The 18,725-nt window shown below is 39.1% G+C and overlaps 1 protein-coding gene across 1 annotated transcript in view; it reads right to left on the bottom strand.

The window, feature by feature from the left end:
• The window catches only part of LOC126470334 (aspartate--tRNA ligase, cytoplasmic), a 106,580-nt gene extending 88,376 nt beyond the window's left edge, over positions 1-18,204 (bottom strand). The window contains exon 1 of the mRNA XM_050098120.1: positions 17,917-18,204. Coding sequence (XP_049954077.1) covers positions 17,917-17,960 — 44 coding nt within the window. The 5' untranslated portion in view covers positions 17,961-18,204. The remainder of the gene's footprint in view (positions 1-17,916) is intronic.
• Positions 18,205-18,725: the final 521 nt, after the last annotated feature.

The following is an 18,725-nucleotide window of genomic DNA, read 5'->3' on the forward strand; positions in this document are numbered from 1 at the left end:
TAGCAGCTGTCACCAAGAGAGTTGAATGATGACACTCTACATCACTTACACTCAACTTTGAATCATTTTTTATTGTCTTTAATTTGCTGTAACTGCATTGATAAGATGTTGCAGTCACTGGAATTGTAATAAAAAACTTGAAAACTATTTCGATGTTTGAATAAGCATCTCATAGCCCGTGCTCTGGAAGAAAGAGAAAACAACTTCAACATAGCCTACTGGGAAGCTGTGTCATCAGCTCTTTCTACTGGAGTTTGAAAGCTGCTATTTCATTAACTAGCTCTGCTTTATCGATGTTCCTGCTATATTTGCCACCAAAATCTGCTGGATATTTTTGAAAATACGATACAGAGCTGTCATTTAAGATGTTTCTGACAGAAAATTAAGTGAGATGGAATTTTACTCATTGTATTGTATTTATTGGCCCTATTGTCTACAAAGCATCTAATGCATAAGACATTAGACAAGTCAGTTCACAAGTGAGATCTGTTTCCCATTTCATCTATTATTCTATGAAATAGTTTGAAGACGTCTAGCTCAAATAGTTTCACTTCAGTCCTCAGTTGTCAGAAACTGACAATAATCAGAAGCCATCGGTCAAACAGCATATTTGCTTCAGCACCCACTCGAAAACCTTTGAGATCCTACAGTGCCATAGCAAAGTAGCAGCAAAAACTCCACTGCTGAACATGCACTCGAGTAGGCAGTAGCTGTATGAAGCAAGTGCACTCTTCATACACAATTATGTGACACCTGTTTGTCAGTAGTCATTTCTTTATGATGGTACTTGGATGAAAAGACACTGTGAGAACAGCATGCGTTTGTATCTGGGATCAAGGGAAGTCCTTTTCTCACAGGCAGAAGATAGGAGCATGTGCGGTTGGAGAATTCATGTATCTCTCCTGGTTAATTCTTAAAGTGGCCTTTATTTTATAATTCAGCTTTTGTGCCCTTTATGTGCCTGCGCACTAGGCAGGAGCCAATCTTGTCATGGCCTCGGTGTATTTCTCATATGTTCATAATAGTCATTAAAATACTTGTCAGAGTTTTGTCCATCGTATAATACAGTTATTCTGAAATTACCTTGCAGTTTTTGTTTTTATAATGAAAAGTGGGTTAAATATGGCAAAGTGTGTTAAATAAGGTGCAAACAGCGACACAAGGCTACACCACTGATCAATTTGCTACCACAACTTTTATTTCACATTCACATTTGTTGACTTTCCAACTTTTAAACACCTTCCAACCTAACCTAGACCTCAGGCTATGCTACAGATCAATCTGTCAATACAGTGAAGATTTTGGAGGAAGCAGGTGTGGGGGTGTTCACTACCACACACTAGACAAATACTCAAGAATCAGTTGAACATGTGTTTTATAAGCCTCTTCTTTCATGGATGAATTACATTTAGTTAAAATTCTTCCAGTGAATCTCACAGCCAGGCATCTGATTTCCCTACAATCAGTTTATGTGGCCATTCCACTTTAGGTCACTCCAGACAGTTATTCTAATGTACTTTACAGCTGTTACTGTTTACAGTAATTTTTCATCAATAACGTAATCAAACAGTAATGGATCTGTTCATGTATTTATACACAATATGTTACATTTATTTGCGTTCAGGGTTAACTGCCAGTCACTGCGCCAATGACTGATCCTCTACTGGTCTCCCTGGATTTCACTACAGTCTTCTGGCATTGCAACCTACCTGTTGACAACAGGATTGTCTGTAAAATGATTTACAGAGCTTCCCAAGTTATCCAATAGATAATTTATACTAGAGACCTGCCCCAGCTTTGCATGGATAGCACTATGTATGTATGGCCAGATGACTTGTTTAAAATATGTATTGACATACACAAATCTTTCTCATGAATCGGTCCATCTATTAGTGACAATCATATCAAAATCCCTACTTAGTTCCTGAGATTAGCCTTCACCTGCAGACAGAAAAATGCAGCTGGGCACTTCAATTTATAACACACACATAGATTCTGGTCAAGTTTGCTGCTCTCTGGAGTTGTGGCGGCTGTTTATTGTTTGCCTCCCAGGTACCACCTCCTGTCTAACAGAACTCTTCCTATTTACTATCACTGCCACAAGATGTCACTTCAAACACCATGGAACAGATAACATACACATTACACGCTCATGATTACTACAAACAATAAATTATATCAAAATCCCTGTAGTAGTTCCTGAGACTAGCTGTAACAAAGAGAATGAAAAAAATGCAGTTAGAGACTTTGATTTACAATACGCATAGATTTTAAACAGGAATGGATCTATAACACTCCCTTAGGGTGCTCCAGGAATTCTCTTTACACCTGTTTGATTTCATCCCATTAAGAACATCATACGACATTATATCTGCTAGAACATTCTGAATTCAGCCACAAATCTGCTCCGATAGTAAGCTCGTATTCTGTTTGCTAAGTAACAGTGCGGAACTGTATCACACGCCTTCTGGACGTCAAAGAACATGGCACCCAGGTGACCAATACATCACAGAACCACGTACCACCTCGATAGCGAAGTTTTTTTCATCAATGTTTGCCACACTATCATGTAAGAATATGTGTGTCTCAAATGGGTATATGCTGTCTAGATGACCATTTTTTCTGAAAAGTAATATTTACCAATTGTTGCAATTAGTTTCTAATTAGTCAGTTATATATTCCACACACCATATTAATGAAAAAAATACAATTTAGTACATACTATAAATTAAATTCATCCAGCACATTTTTCTGTTTTTTATGTTATGGCTCTCTCTGGAACTAGAATAGAGATTTTGATATGTTTCCCACTGATAGACTGATTCACAAGGAATGTTAACATGTATAATTTATTGTTTATGGTAATAATGTATGTGCAAATTACGTATTGTCATCTGTTCTATATTTAGCTGGCATTTAGAGTGACACCTCATGGCAATATGGGAGCTATGAGATAGTCAATTAGAGAGAGTTGGTGAGACAAGCAGTGCAGTACACAGACACGACAATATCAGAGAGCAGCAAAGCTTGACCATAATTTAAAGATGTTATAAATTAAAGCCCCCCCCCATGTTTTTTCTGTCTACATGTGAAGACTAATCTCAGGCTCTACTGTAGGCATTTTGATATGGTACTCACTAATAGACAGACTGATTGACAAAGAAGGTTTGCCTACATTATTTCCTATCATAAACAAGTCATTCATTCAGCAGTAGATACTCAGTTTATTTCCCGAAATATTACACTACTTGCTAGCTATCTGTTGGGACATAGTTTATCAGTTTTTTTTCATTCATTCAAATATTCCTCTTTGGTGTATGAACAGTTGTCAAGAGGTATTGTATCCACTAGACATATAAGGGGCGATCAGTAAATTTCCGTTTGATGAACACACAGTCCAGAATCGATATTCCAATCAGACAAAATCACCGTTAGCACTGAAGCAATCGTCCCAACGACGTACTTCATCCCAACAACGTACTGCACTGAAGACATCCAAAACACCTTGTCCTGCTACGTGAATATGTCTGTTGCCACCTGCTGCACATCTTTGTCCAACAGGCCCTTCAAGGCCTTTTTTAAGGGACCGAAGGTGTCATAATCTCAAGGAGAGATATCAGAGCTTGAGGGCGCGTGCTTGAATGTCTTCCACTTGAGTGGGTGTAAATTCTCTGTTAAAACATTTGTGATATGGGGACGTGCGTTATGATGAACCAGCAGTGCCCCTTATACACAATGGTGGTTTTCGACAGAAGTGCTGCCCCATACACATTCTTCATTCTCCAGTGGAAGTCTACTGGTGTTTGTCCTTTGGCAGCCAAGAAAAGAACAACATGTTTACCCTGTTTGGACACATTTGGTAAAATTGTCGCCATAGTTCATGTCTCCACATTTATCGCACGCACGTTAGAAATACAAGAATGTCACAGTAATGTCTTGCCTATGTGTCAGTGGTTATATAGCCACATCAGAGTCGTGCTAGTTACATTACGCTGCAGCAACATCCTAAAACGAAAATTTTTCCCCCTTATACTATCAAATAGTTTTATGGTACACAATACCACTCTTGGAATTAAAGACAGATTAAAATGTCAACAGATACAATTATTTTTTATGATATTATTTTGTGAAAGTAATTTGTTCTCCAATTGAAACAGATTGTTGACAGCAGGTCACATTAGAAACTAAATTTACAGAAAGTATGCTATTAGTATTCCTAAAACTGAAACAGATTATAATGAGATACAATGTGTTAACTCCACGTATTATTCTAACTACTTTCTTTTGAGTAATAAATTCTGTCAACCTCCACATAAATCTGTCTAAAAATATTGTACTACATAACAATAATGACAATAGCATTGCGTCTTCTAGTCTACCGTGTCAATGCCGCCCTTTGTGGCACTGTATGTCATTATAACTTCAGGCTTCTTTACTTGCAATGACGACACCACTGGTTGGTCATGGAGAGAGCTAAGGATGGTAACAACTTTGTTTCCCTTAGGGACATAAGAGACTGTCATCATATCTGGCTGAAAACCAAATAATGTACAGTATACTTCACATCCTTTAGATGTAATAAAATCAGCAAGCAGTTCACCTTTGTTTTTTCAGATAATACCGAGTAGTGTCAGGTCTCTTGACAACAAATAATGAGTTAAATCAAGAGATGTAAAAAAAAAAAAAAAAAAAAAAAAAAAAAATCATCACAGGTGATATGACGTCCAGACTTTTCAGTTCAATCACCAGGGTTTTCACAACATTCTCTCCACATCGCATGGCTCTGATTTCTTCCTCCTTCCCAAAATACACTTTCATCTTCCAGCTGTAGCTTGTCACACTGTCACAAATTACTCAGAACTTTATTCTGTTTCAACCAGGTTTTAATGGGAGTATTGTCGAAATGGACAGCGGCCTCGAAATGTGACCAACTGTTCATTCACGATCAAGCACCATACTGGAAAGTAGGCATCCCTATGGGTAATTTCCTCAATTCAGAAACTTCTCTGATTGATTCTAATTTGTCACTTGATCTATGCTCATGTTGGGCTGCTGCATTGTGTAAGTGCAACACCTTCAGAATAGCATGGAAGCAGTTGTGAGACAATTTCACTGAACAGTGATCAGTCATTCTCAACATTCCAAAGCTGACTGATATCTTCATTTCTTGACTTGTAAACTCCAGTCAGGATCAGAACACCAAGAAACTTTCATTTCAGGCGTACTGGTATCTATATCCACCAGTCCTTGTCAACGATTCGGCCTTTCTTGTTGGTCCAATACACACTTTGTCACTGAAGGGTACACAAAAGAACAACATAAAAAAGCTTCTTCATTATCAAAGTTACTAACTGAATAACTTTTAGGTCCCTGGTCTTCTTTCAATACATTCTTTTTGCTCCGTCTACCAGCTTGAGGAGCTGTAGTCCATATTTTATTCCCATTATGAGAAAACAATAAGTCACACACAACAGAATTTCCACTAAATTGTTCTTCTCCATCTTCATAAAGGGTTCCTTCATGATCGCCACCTTCGTGTAGTTCTGAGTTTTCAGCGACATCTACCTCTACTACCTCCTCCTCCTCCTCATCATCATCATCATCATCATCATCATCATCATCATCATCATCATCAGAGGAGAATTCACATTCACTAGGGGGGGTTTCAGAATTATAAGACTGCTCCAACAATTCCCTTATCTCCTCGCCTGATAGTCCTCTTCTCCATTAACGTTTTCTGTCTGCAGAACAGACAACTGTTATGAAATAATGCACCGAAATAAAAATGAGCTTATCACAAGGAGAATTGTTGAACACTGAAATAATGACAGTGAGTCAACAATGGTAAAGGACGTACCAGGCCCTGCACAGACAGACATCTCATTGTTGCAAAATTTCTTCTAACCACATGGGCCCACAAGGCCCATACAGGAGGAAATGTGCACCAACACTTCAACATAAAGCCATTGGCTTCTCTCTCTCTCTCTCTCTCTCTCTCTCTCTATCTCTCTCTTTTCTTTTTTTTTTTTGCAAAATTGTGACAAACTTGACAAATTGGGGAAAGTCATAAAATTTCATTAAAATAAATTGTTGGTTGGTTTTGTGGGAGGGGATCAAACACCAAGATCATTAGTCCCATTGGATGCCCTTTCAGAAGAATCATCCCAGCATTGGCCTGAAGCAATTTAGGGAAATCACGGAAAAACCTAAAGCAGGATGGGTAGATGTGGGTTTTCTTCTTTTGTCTTCCCGAATATGAGTCCAGTGTGCTAACCACTGTGACACCTCACTCGGTAAAATAAAATGTAAGTCACTAATAGAGAAGATGTTAAACATAACAGATGGGCCTCTGAGGGCTGATGGTAGGTAAAAGGTTACGAGTTTCTCACCGTGATTTATTTATTTATTTATTTTTAATCAGTAAGGACTTAGAAAAACATATATTTCTATCATTTATTAGCTCCTGTCAGTTTACTATATTTACTGGTGTCTTTTTGTACAAAACTGAACCAACAGTCTCTTCTAGAATTTCAGACCAAGTTCATTTGCGGAAAGCTCAACAATTTTTTTAACTTAAGATTACCATTTCCCCCTCTCACAAATCTTTCTTATTTGGCTTAAGGATGTGGTCTTAACACATATAAGGAACAGATGGAGAGCCAGGGCAAAACCTTATTGAACTACTACTTTAATTTCTTCCTTTGTGATGTGCTGGGTTTCTTCAGTAAGTTACTTGAGTTACTGAGCGTAGCTCAGATAAATTCCAATTTTCTTTTAACAAGAGGCCAGGTGCTGTACCAGTAATGTCACAGAAATTCACTGCTGATCATTAAAGTAGCACCACCAGGAAGGGCAGCAAATAATAAAATTTTACTGATCGTGCACACACAGAACAGCAGGAAAATTATCTGAAGGTGTAACAGGTGCAAAATCTACTGCACAGAGCTGCCACCTGTGATAGCATAAAACAACTCTAACCTGGCTGGTCATAAAATTGAACTTAGCCTGGACGTCAGATACAGGTGATGTAAAAGCATATCATGCCATATCCGCAGTTTTAAAGCTATCAGCGTAAAAGATGGTAGCACCCTGAAACTCCTGAAGAAGACCCCAAAAGGTCATGATAGCAATTGAAATTTTAGCACCTTGAAATAGATCAGGCTTAATTTATGTCTTGGGCATCTACCAGGGGGGGTAAGAGGGGGCGAGGAGGGCGGAGGAGGGGGGAGGAGGGGGGAGGACGGGGGAGGACGGGGGAGGAGGAGAGGATGGCTAGGGGTCATGGGAGATACACGAGGAACTTCATGTGTAATTGACGTCCACAATCCTTATAGATGGGGTTAACATTACAGTGTGAAGACGTGCCTGAATCACATGCATTTGAAGCACCACATGGAGTTTGGGGACATATGGTTTCAAGTAGTATCAATACATCACCACAGTGACCTTTTCAGGCAATGAGTCGCCTTCAAAGGCCAAGGTGATGACCCCAATATCAACCCTACTGTCCTTTGGTCCCCACTGGACATGATGGACAAAAAACAATTCACACCCTATTGCTCCAAATTGGCACATAACTCACCATGGGTCTGTAAAAGGAGGATGCGGTGGAAGATAATACTATGTACCATACTGAGGCTTCTGAGGGGTGGACAGTTACAAGAATGTCACCCAGCTTGTCTCAGGCAAGCAGCGCCTGTGACTGAGCATGGGATGCTGTTTTAATCAGAAGTGAACCAATCTTCAAATTTAAAATCGCTGCTACTTCCTCAAACAAGTCCTCGAGGTGTTCAACATAGAATAATCGCTTTATGGACAAACAGGAATTCCTGTCGGTCCTAGAGCAAACTTAGTACTGTGAGAAGCATTTCTCAGTTTGTCCTTTATCCCGTGTTCCTCCCATGGCATACCCAGGGAAGGAAACTGTGGTGTCACATCTCTCTACACTGTAGTAATCCTTTCCTTGAGAATAGGTTGCTGGGGCCATAGAGAAACAAGCAGAATAAAGTTTGAGCTGTTTTATTTGCAAGTCATTCTCCCTGGTGCCACCCACTCTGAATGGGGACTCTCCTCACAGGTGCCACCCAGCCACAGGAACAGCTACCTGGCCAGTGAATCATTGGACAAAGTCCCCATGCTCCAGCCATGATGGGCACATACTCAGGCACCAATAGTGTGATCCCTGTGCGGCCAGGGGGCCACCACCGTGCAGGTACTTGACTTGACAACCTCTACGCCTACCCCCATCAGAATGGCTTCCCAGTTGGGTTCTTAGTGTTTTACGTTTGCCAGAAAGGAAGAAGAAAGATACAAAAGGTGGAAGGTACACCACAATGGGCAAACTTCCACACACCATCTGCAGTTGCGTAAAATTTTGAAGAGGAATGGTAGGTCAAAGTCAACAAGGGGGACCATGTAATGAAAGATGAAATGTTGTATAAAGTGCCAGAAGAAAGACACGGGAGAGAACACAACCAAGTGTCCAAAATTATAAACCGGATCCAAGCAGGGTCAGTACCAAGACCACGATCCAATAGAAAGGCAGAGGGGAAAGAAGAATAGTAGAAGGATAGACTTGCAGCACGGAAAGGAAAGTAGTGCTGCAAGGGCCAGGGCTGTTGTCGGCCAAGTACATACTCACAAAAGAGATGTAAATCCCCTGTAGGGTGGTGGTGGAGCATGAAGTGGATAGTGCACACTGAAAACCCCACGTAGAAGAAAAGTGTGTCTGTGTGTGTGTGTGTGTGTGTGGGGGTGGGGGGGGGGGGGGGGGGTTGCTGGATTATGGTGGTCAACTCAATGTACTCAGTGACTTGCCTGGAGATGTGTAAATGTTGCAAATGGTGATCGCTGGGGTCATTAGTGCTCACACCACTATTGCTTCCAACCTTTAATAAAGGGGAATCCACTCAGTGACCACATCTGTGCCAATGGATGTAAGGAATTCTCTAGACGCCCTCTCAGGGTCAGCACAGTTCCAACAGAATGTACAATAACCACAGAGCACTGGGGAATGGTTATCAGTGAAGTGTATTTCTTACAGCATAATACAAAATGCAGGGGGAGGAAATAAGGTGGTATAGTTCTGGCAGGTGAGAACAATAGGCATTACTGTTCCACTGAATGATTATGTTACAGGTGTCCAAGTTAGGCATCAAGAGGCAAGGAGGGCTGATCATGCCCCCAGGATCACTGCCTGTAACTGATAGTGGTGGAATCACATCAGGTTTAAAATCCAATAATGTGGAGGGGGGAGGAGGGGGGGGGGGATATGGCACCTCCAAGGTCACTAGGGTAACCTTGTCCCAATTCTTCTTCTGCTCCTTTGCAGCTTCTGGTAGCTGGGTTTCTTGTGAGGGCCTATCTGCAACAAGTGTAGGGACGGGTGAAGATTAGGCAACCCCTGACACCCACAGGTCACAATCCTTTCAACTATCAGCTGGTGTTGGACCTCTGATCTGTCCCTTTCCAGGAAGAATGGTCCCAAGAGGGTGTCTTGTAACTGATAGATGCTGGAGAGGCAAACTGTTCCTCAACCAGGTGTGGGAAGTGGTTCACAAAGATGGTTCCGTGGGAATCACAGGAGACGACAGCAGTGAGAGAACTTGTATTAAAACAGTTACGGCGGTGGTAGTGATAGCTGGAACTTTCACATAATTTGACTTCGTATCAATAGGTGTGGGCGTTGATATTTTTTACATGCCACAGTATACAACAGGTGATCAATAGATTTACATTCCTGTATTTTATTTTATTTCTTGAAGACTGGGCAAACCAGCTAATGTGAAGGATGGTATTACATGTAGTTGACATATGAAGGTGCTTGTTCAACACAACTAACTACTTGGGGCGATCGTTCGTACTTGCCACATTCTGTGTCCACCATGCAGCAGGATGACATGTGACCAAGGGACAAGCATCGAAAGCACCTCACAGGTGGTGGGACATAAGGTTTCATGTCACATATATACATCATTACTAACTCCTTCAAAGACTCCCATAACAGTGCCTATATCTATTATATTATCCTTGGGACCTTTTCAACATGTCGGACAACATGCAGGCCTCGCCGCTCAAGATTAGCCCATACCTCCTCATCTGTTTCGAGCGCAAGGTGATTCCTTGGATCATATTCAACATTTTTTGTGTGGCCATGGTCACTGGTATATCACCCAGACATTAACATGCCGGAAGAGCTGCAGCATGTGCAGTAGGAGACACTCTAATCAATTGCAATCCTTGATGTATTTTTCCTAACAACTTAAGTTCTCCACATTTTTTCAACTGTTCCACAAAAAATAATGGTTTTGTCACAGGCACAGTATCCCCATCAGTTCAAGTACATATGAAGTAATGAATAAAGTGTCTTGCTCCTATAAATCTGGCTTGTCCCTCTACCCATAGGGCAGCCAGGGCAGGGAAAGCAGTAGGGTTATAACTGTCAGCACTTAAGTTTCAATTCCTGTCTGAAGAGATGGCCAGATCAGAACAGCTGTTGTTCTGGTGTAATTTAACATGTTTCATGTGGGAAACATCTGCCATGATGCCACCTAACAGAATTCCTAAAGACATAATGATATTGTGACATCACATATACTCGACATAGTTGAAAGTTGGCGTGTGAGAAGAGAGTGTTTTGAAGCAGGTAATTTGCTTGTGGAATATATAGATGCCAGAAATTTGTTGAGTGTGTTGTCTGTAAAACACTGCTGTTAGTGTTAGTTGTGTAAGGGATACAATGGAGAAGTTTAATTACAGTATGTTAACAGAGGAAATATGCGACATACGAACATCTTAGCTATTCAAAGAACATACTAAATGTCAAAAATAAGAAGAAAGCCTATGAAACTGGCCAAAGTGACTTCTCCTCACAATAGGGCCAAATCCATATGAAGTGGTCCAGTGATGGTTACTTGACCATTTTTAAATACTTTAATTTTTTTATATGTTGATTGCACCATATCTGAGAAGTTCAAAACAGTTTTTTAAAATAATTTATGTTGCACCTTAACTGGATGGCGGCCATTTTTATTTGTAGGCACACGACGATTTTTCAGTCTGGAGACATTAGCGAAAATTTGAATATCTCTGCACTGGGTTAAGTTACAACATTGCAATTGACATAATTGTTTTTAGAAACGTGTTCTCTACAACATTGTCTATTACACAAAGTACCCTAAATTCAAAAATAACCAGTCAAAATGACCTCCAAATTATGGTATCCAAATTTTCAAAAACCCACTTTTTAGGCCCAAAAATAACAAACAAGGAGTGTTTTATGAGAGACTATTCCCCCCCCATAGTTAGATATCATACACAACTAGTCTCATATAGAGTAAGAACACTTACAAATGTTTTCTTGATTTTTTATGAATTCTTGAAATTTGAAAGTTTTCATTTTTTGTAAAGTTTGGGTTTAGTTATCTCAAGTGGGACTGAATATAAAAATATGATTTTTGCACAGTTTGTACACCTATGTGACAGAACAAAGATACGAATTTTTGAAAATGAGGAAATAATTCACATTACTCTACAACTGATCTTATGGCTGTTGCCTATTTAAATGGTCTATTGTTTCATTGTAATAAAATTGAATTGTGACATATATTTAGTTAACACTATCACCCAATATTCATTTAGTTTATTTATTTTTAATAATGCAATATTAAACAATATGAGCTTTCACTTTTGTTCTATGGTAATAAAAATGCTCATTTATATTTAGGTTTATTGTCAATAAAGAAGTACATTGTTGCTGGGTGAGGCATTGTAGAAGTACAGTATTGCTGGGTGAGGCACTGTAGAAGTACATTATTGCTGGGTGAGGCATTGTTGTAGCCAGTCTGTTCTGAAACCTCTGTTAGGGTGGATGTACATACTTCATAGAGAGTGTAGAATGTGTTATGTGCTTTGTTCTGTGTGTAATTTGTAATTAATTTTGAGAGATTAGCTGGAATGCAATACCATGGATGAACAGTGCTCTGTTGGACAGATAGCAAGTGAAGTGTCTCACAAAACAGTTTACGGTTCAGTTTCAAAAATCTTGAAAAATGTCAATGACTTTGATGAAACTTTCCTGGCAGATTAAAACTGTGTGCCGGACTGAGACTCGAACTCAGGACCTTTGCATTTCGCGGGCAAGTGCTCTACCAACTGAGCTACCCAAGCACGACTCACGCCCCGTCCTCAAAGCTTTGCTTCTGCCAGTACCTCGCCTCCTACCTTCTGTAAAGCTGTGAGGACGGGGCGTGAGTCGTGCTTTGGTAGCTCAGTTGGTAGAGCACTTGCCCACAAAAGGCAAAGGTCCCGAGTTCGAGTCTCGGTCCGGCGCAGTTTTAATCTGCCAGGAAAGTTTCATATCAGCGCACACTCCGCTGCAGAGTGAAAATCTCATTCTGGAGACTTTGATGAAGTTAGAAAAACTTTGTTTAAATTTCGAGTAAGTTCTTCTGTAACATCAGTGTGTGATTATCATGAGAAGAAATATATTCTAAAGTACAACCACATTTTTGGAAGAAATTGCTGTGATCCACTTAAAGTTCATAAAAAGCCTATTACTAGGGTTTGCGGGAAATAAAACTTGAACATTTGTTCTTGTTATGTGAGATTGAATCAGCTTCTCAAGTGAAACATAATGTGATTCCTGGAAATTCCCTGTGCCCAAATTCTTACTCAAATATATTTGTGTAAATCCAGAACCAGAATCATGTAACCTTGTTAATGACATTTATATTACTAATGAGGAAGCAGTTAGCATATTGGATTTTGCTTGTTCTAAGTTAGACGTATCTCCTGCTTCGAAAATAATAAAATTAAGTAGCTATTGAAAATTAGGTACAACAAATTACAGACAAAATCAGAAAAGCCTTGGAATCATGCTTTAATCTACATCTACATCGATACTCCGCAAGCCACCCAACGGTGTGTGGCGGAGGGCACTTTACGTGCCACTGTCATTACCTCCCTTTCCTGTTCCAGTCGCGTATGGTTCGCGGGAAGAACGACTGTCTGAAAGCCTCCGTGCCCGCTCTAATCTCTCTAATTTTACATTCGTGATCTCCTCGGGAGGTATAAGTAGGGGGAAGCAATATATTCGATACCTCATCCAGAAACGCACCCTCTCGAAACCTGGCGAGCAAGCTACACCGCGATGCAGAGCGCCTCTCTTGCAGAGTCTGCCACTTGAGTTTATTAAACATCTCCGTAACGCTATCACGGTTACCAAATAACCCGGTGACGAAACGCGCCGCTCTTCTTTGGATCTTCTCTATCTCCTCCGTCAACCCGACCTGGTACGGATCCCACACTGATGAGCAATACTCAAGTATAGGTCGAACGAGTGTTTTGTAAGCCACCTCCTTTGTTGATGGACTACATTTTCTAAGCACTCTCCCAATGAATCTCAACCTGGTACCCGCCTTACCAACAATTAATTTTATATGATCATTCCACTTCAAATCGTTCCGCACGCATACTCCCAGATATTTTACAGACGTAACTGCTACCAGTGTTTGTTCCGCTATCATATAATCATACAATAAAGGATCCTTCTTTCTATGTATTCGCAATACATTACATTTGTCTATGTTAAGGGTCAGTTGCCACTCCCTGCACCAAGTGCCTATCCGCTGCAGATCTTCCTGCATTTCGCTACAATTTTCTAATGCTGCAACTTCTCTGTATACTACAGCATCATCCGCGAAAAGCCGCATGGAACTTCCGACACTATCTACTAAGTCATTTATATATATTGTGAAAAGCAATGGTCCCATAACACTCCCCTGTGGCACGCCAGAGGTTACTTTAACGTCTGTAGACGTCTCTCCATTGATAACAACATGCTGTGTTCTGTTTGCTAAAAACTCTTCAATCCAGCCACACAGCTGGTCTGATATTCCGTAGGCTCTTACTTTGTTTATCAGGCGACAGTGCGGAACTGTATCGAACGCCTTCCGGAAGTCAAGAAAAATAGCATCTACCTGGGAGCCTGTATCTAATATTTTCTGGGTCTCATGAACAAATAAGGCGAGTTGGGTCTCACACGATCGCTGTTTCCGGAATCCATGTTGATTCCTACATAGTAGATTCTGGGTTTCCAGAAATGACATGATACGCGAGCAAAAAACATGTTCTAAAATTCTACAAGAGATCGACGTAAGAGATATAGATACCAACATTATTTCTAAAGAAGAAGAAAACCTACCACCAGCATCATCTGACGCTTAATAGAGAAGTTAAAAATTAAATGCTGAGTGACATCTAAACAGGAAAAAGTTAAAATTTTCAGTTTGCTCCCTGACTCATGGTCAAGAGAAAAAATAGTTCATGAATTCAATGCTTCTCATCGTTTGGTTAAACTAACCCAAAAATTAGTGAAAGAGCAAGGCATTCTTCCAGTTTTAGGAAAGAAGAAAGAATCAGGTATAAGTGAAGAAACAATTAAACAGATCCAGCAGTTTTTTGAAGATGATGAAAACAGTAGAATGTACCCAGGTTGCAAAGATAGCAAAAGAGTTGTTATAAATGGAGTTAAAGTAACAAAGTAGAAACAAATAGTACTGTCAAATTTAAATGAACGTCATGTAGCTCTAAAAAATTCTCGTCCTGAATGCAAAATTGGAAGGTCAAAATTTTGTGACCTCTGCCCTAAGTGGTGTATTTTGGCTGGATCCTCAGGGACACACTCCGTATGTGTTTGTTTATATCATCAAAATGTCAAACTGATGATTGCGGGTGCAAAACTCAGTGATCTTAACTACAAAGAGTTACTAGATTTAATGGTCTGTGACACTAACAGTTATGATTGCATGACAAGTTTGTGTAATAAATGCACTGGTAAGGAAACCATTATTGAATTGTTTCATGAATATGAGGAGGAAATGCCAGACAGTATTACCTTCAAACAGTGGGTCACAACTGACACGGCAGAAATGATAACAGTGGTTAAATCTCAGCAACAGTACTTGGAATCTTTAACTGATAACTTACAGAAACTCAAAAGTCACCACTATGTTTCTAAAATCCAAAGTAAGTTTTTGAAAGAAAAAAAAGCAAAACTTCATGAAACTTAATGCAGAGTGCTAGCTGATTTTGCAGAAAATTTTACATTTGTGATTCCAGATGCAATACAAGGGTACCACTGAGTCAATGACCAGGCAACAGTGCATCCATTTATTATCTACTTTAAAAATGAGAAAGATGAAGTTTGCAGTTCTTCAGTTTGCATTCTAGGTGGAGCACAACACTTTGGCTGCACATGTGTTTCAAAAGTATGTAACAAATTACACAAAAGAAAATGTTGCCGAGGTTGAGAAGCTGATATACTTTTCAGATGGAAGTGATAGTCAGTACAAGAACAAAAAGAACTTTTCAGATCTTTGCAACCACAAAGTACACTTTGGGTTGGAGGCTAAATGGCACTTTTTTGCATCTTGCCATGGTAAAAATGCATGTGATGGAGTAGGAGGTACAACAAAACGTGAAGTAAGTAAAGCCAGCCTACAAAGACCAACCACAGACCAAATTCTCACAGTACAGGAAATGCATGTCTTTTGCAAGGATAATATTAAAGGCATTACCAATTTTCTGATCAAGAAAGAAGAAGGGGCTCTGCATATTAAAACAACACTTCAAACCAGATTTGAAAACTGTATAGCAATAAAAGAAACAAGGCAGTTCCACTAATTCCTTGGCATTGCAGAAAACATAGTTTGATGCTATGTAACATCAGAAACCAAAATTTATGAAGATCATTGTGTCAGTAAAATTACATCTCTGTCTTTAACATTGAATGACATAGTGGCATGCGTGTATGATGGACAGTGGTTGAAAAAATAAGTTTGGAAAACAATTATATTTTTGTGCATTTTTACCACCCGGCTGCCCCAAGAGCATCATTCAAGAAATCTACTAGTGACAAAGTTTGGATACCAATGAAAAATGTTTTAAAGAAACTTTCAGTGCTTGAACTTATCACAACAACTGGGAGGTCTTATTCTATATCACAGAAGCTGTCTGAAGAAATAAGTGTTCTTAACATTCACTACAAGGTTTAGGAACAGTCACATCTTGAAGGGTGTTAATTGAAAATAATTTTTTAAGTATGTCAAAATAATATAAATGTTAATTTCAGTGATGTTTCCACTTTTTGTATATAATTCAGTCCCAAACTTCAATAATAATTGATTATATCCCGCTAATATAATAAGACCAGTTGTAGAGTAATGTGTATTATCTCTTCAGTCAGATATCAATGTTGAAATTTTTACAGTACGTTGCTATCATATAGGTGTACAAACTGTGCAAAAATTATATTTTCATATTCAGTCCCACCTGAGATAACTAAACCCAAACTTTACAAAAAATGAAAACTTTCAAATTTCAAGAATTCATAAGAAATTAAGATAACATTTGTAAGTGTTCTTACTCTATATGAGGCTAGTAGTGTATGATATATAACTATAGGAAGAAAATAGACTCTCATAAATCACTCCTTGTTTGTTATTTTTGGGCCTAAAAAGTAGATCTTTGAAAATTTTGATACCAAACTTTGGAGGTCATTTTGACTGGTTATTTATGAATTTAGGGTATTTTGTGTAATAGACAATGTTGTAGAGGACACTTTTCTAAAAACAATCATGTCAATTGCAATGTTTTAACTTAAACCAGCGCAGAGATATTCATATTTTTGCTAACGTCTCTAAACTGAAACATCGTTGCGCACTTAGAAACGAAAATGGATGACGTTCAGTAAAGGTGAAAGGTAATTTAAAAAAAAAAAACTGTTATGAAATTCTCAATTATAGGGTAATCACGTATAAAAATATTAAAATATTTAAAAATGGTCAAGCAACCAACTTAATTTTTATTGGACCACTTCATTTGGATTGACCCAATAGCAGTGGTTGTACATGGAGATTTAGCAGTCCCAACCATATAATGTCCACCAATGTCTTGTGAAGTTGTCAAGTTGATCAACACATGGACACTATAAGATCCACTCAAAACTTGAGAAAACTATGATAATCAAATTCAGCCACCAGAGGTGCTTCTCATTTGGCACTGTCAGTCATGAGGTGTGTGTTACTTGAAAGCTGTTATGGACAGAGTGAGCTTGATGCTCCTCACTAAGGAACAAGTGATTCAAGATACAAATATAGATTACCATCAACTTCAGAAAAACAATTGGAGGGATAAGTACAAGAGGTACAATTATGTAATGTACCATTTGACAAAATTGCTCTAAAACCTTTAATATATGCCTGTTTGCACCACATTTCTTTTACAGTTACAGCCTACATCTACATCAACAGTGAACAGTTTAAAATGATTAATTTTTGTGATCCAAAAGTTGCTCTGAAATCATACTACAACGAAATGTCTGACACATGATACAGATCAACAAATGCAAACTAAGACCATTGTGGATAATTGAGCGGGACGAAATGTTATGGTAAGTACCTACATTACATTACTCTGTACTGCTACTGACAGCTAATGTATATCATGTAAAGTAGGCCTACATATGACTTATTCTAGTGCCATGTTTCATGAAATAAATAGAGCTGAAGAACAAAAAATTGCAACAATATCAAATGTTTCCTGGTAAAACAATCGATCATTGCGTCCACTACATACTTCAATTCAAATTTGTGTTAAAATCGCCTTCCATCAAACTCTATGAGTTACAAGCACATAACCATAAGACGAACACATTCCCTAAAGTCCACAGTGATTTCACATCTTTATTAGCGACCAAAATCAGAAGAAAAATTAGTACGAGCACAACTCTTCAACTACATGACTTATTATGTGTAACAGCTAGAAAGGATTTATTTTCAAGCATGAACGTATTGGCAATAAACGGCGAGAACTTTGATACAAGTCTAGTTAAAATCTAGTAATAAACACTCTTACCCTTCCTGTGTAGAAGACGTGGTTTCATCTTTAGTGTTAACCATTTCGTGTTTGCTGTACACGCCCACACTTACTGCACGTGGTTACGCACTACTGACGAGTGAAAACTTTAATTCCTTTAAACAGTTACTTTCTTTTGCAACTAAAATTTCATTTACTCAATTACCACAAAAAATTTCCCTAAACTTTTGGAAACCGGAACGATATGGTCACCTCCCTATTCACACAAACCTAACATTTCCTCTCAAGTAAACAAATCAACACATGTATAGTTCTATGTGTGCATACAGTCAACGATAGGTATCGATATCACATCAAAAGTTGGTGAGATATCGATTATAGCTTCGATCGTTGTAGAAATTCACCAATATGACTGAAAGGGACGGGGCGGAAAGGAGCGTCAAACCATTTTGAATGTCGGAATTCACGGAAGTCGTCAACGAAATTGAAGAGGTTGGAATGGGAAGCCAATTTTGAACTTCCTCTGGAAGAAACGTTTGGGGTCAACGTGGAGGAGACGGTGTTGTCGTCTGCTATTTTCGCCGCACTCACGAGCGGTATAGTGGACGTGGTGCCTTTCCATATTCTTAGTAATCATTATTTTATTAACTTCGTCTTCATGAGACACTGCAAATGTCCCATCACGACACAGACATAGACTTTTTTCCACGAGTATACTTTTATACTTCTATATGAGAGGTTCTGTTGGTGGGTAAGTTTAAGGGAAAGTCCTTTATGCAAAGGAAGAAGAGGCCTAAAACTGAACATTGCGGAACGCCATGAAAGTGAATTGCTTGATCTCACATATT

Source organism: Schistocerca serialis, chromosome 3 (genome assembly GCF_023864345.2).
Source record: "Schistocerca serialis cubense isolate TAMUIC-IGC-003099 chromosome 3, iqSchSeri2.2, whole genome shotgun sequence".
In the NCBI taxonomy this organism is placed as follows: Eukaryota; Metazoa; Arthropoda; class Insecta; order Orthoptera; family Acrididae; genus Schistocerca; species Schistocerca serialis.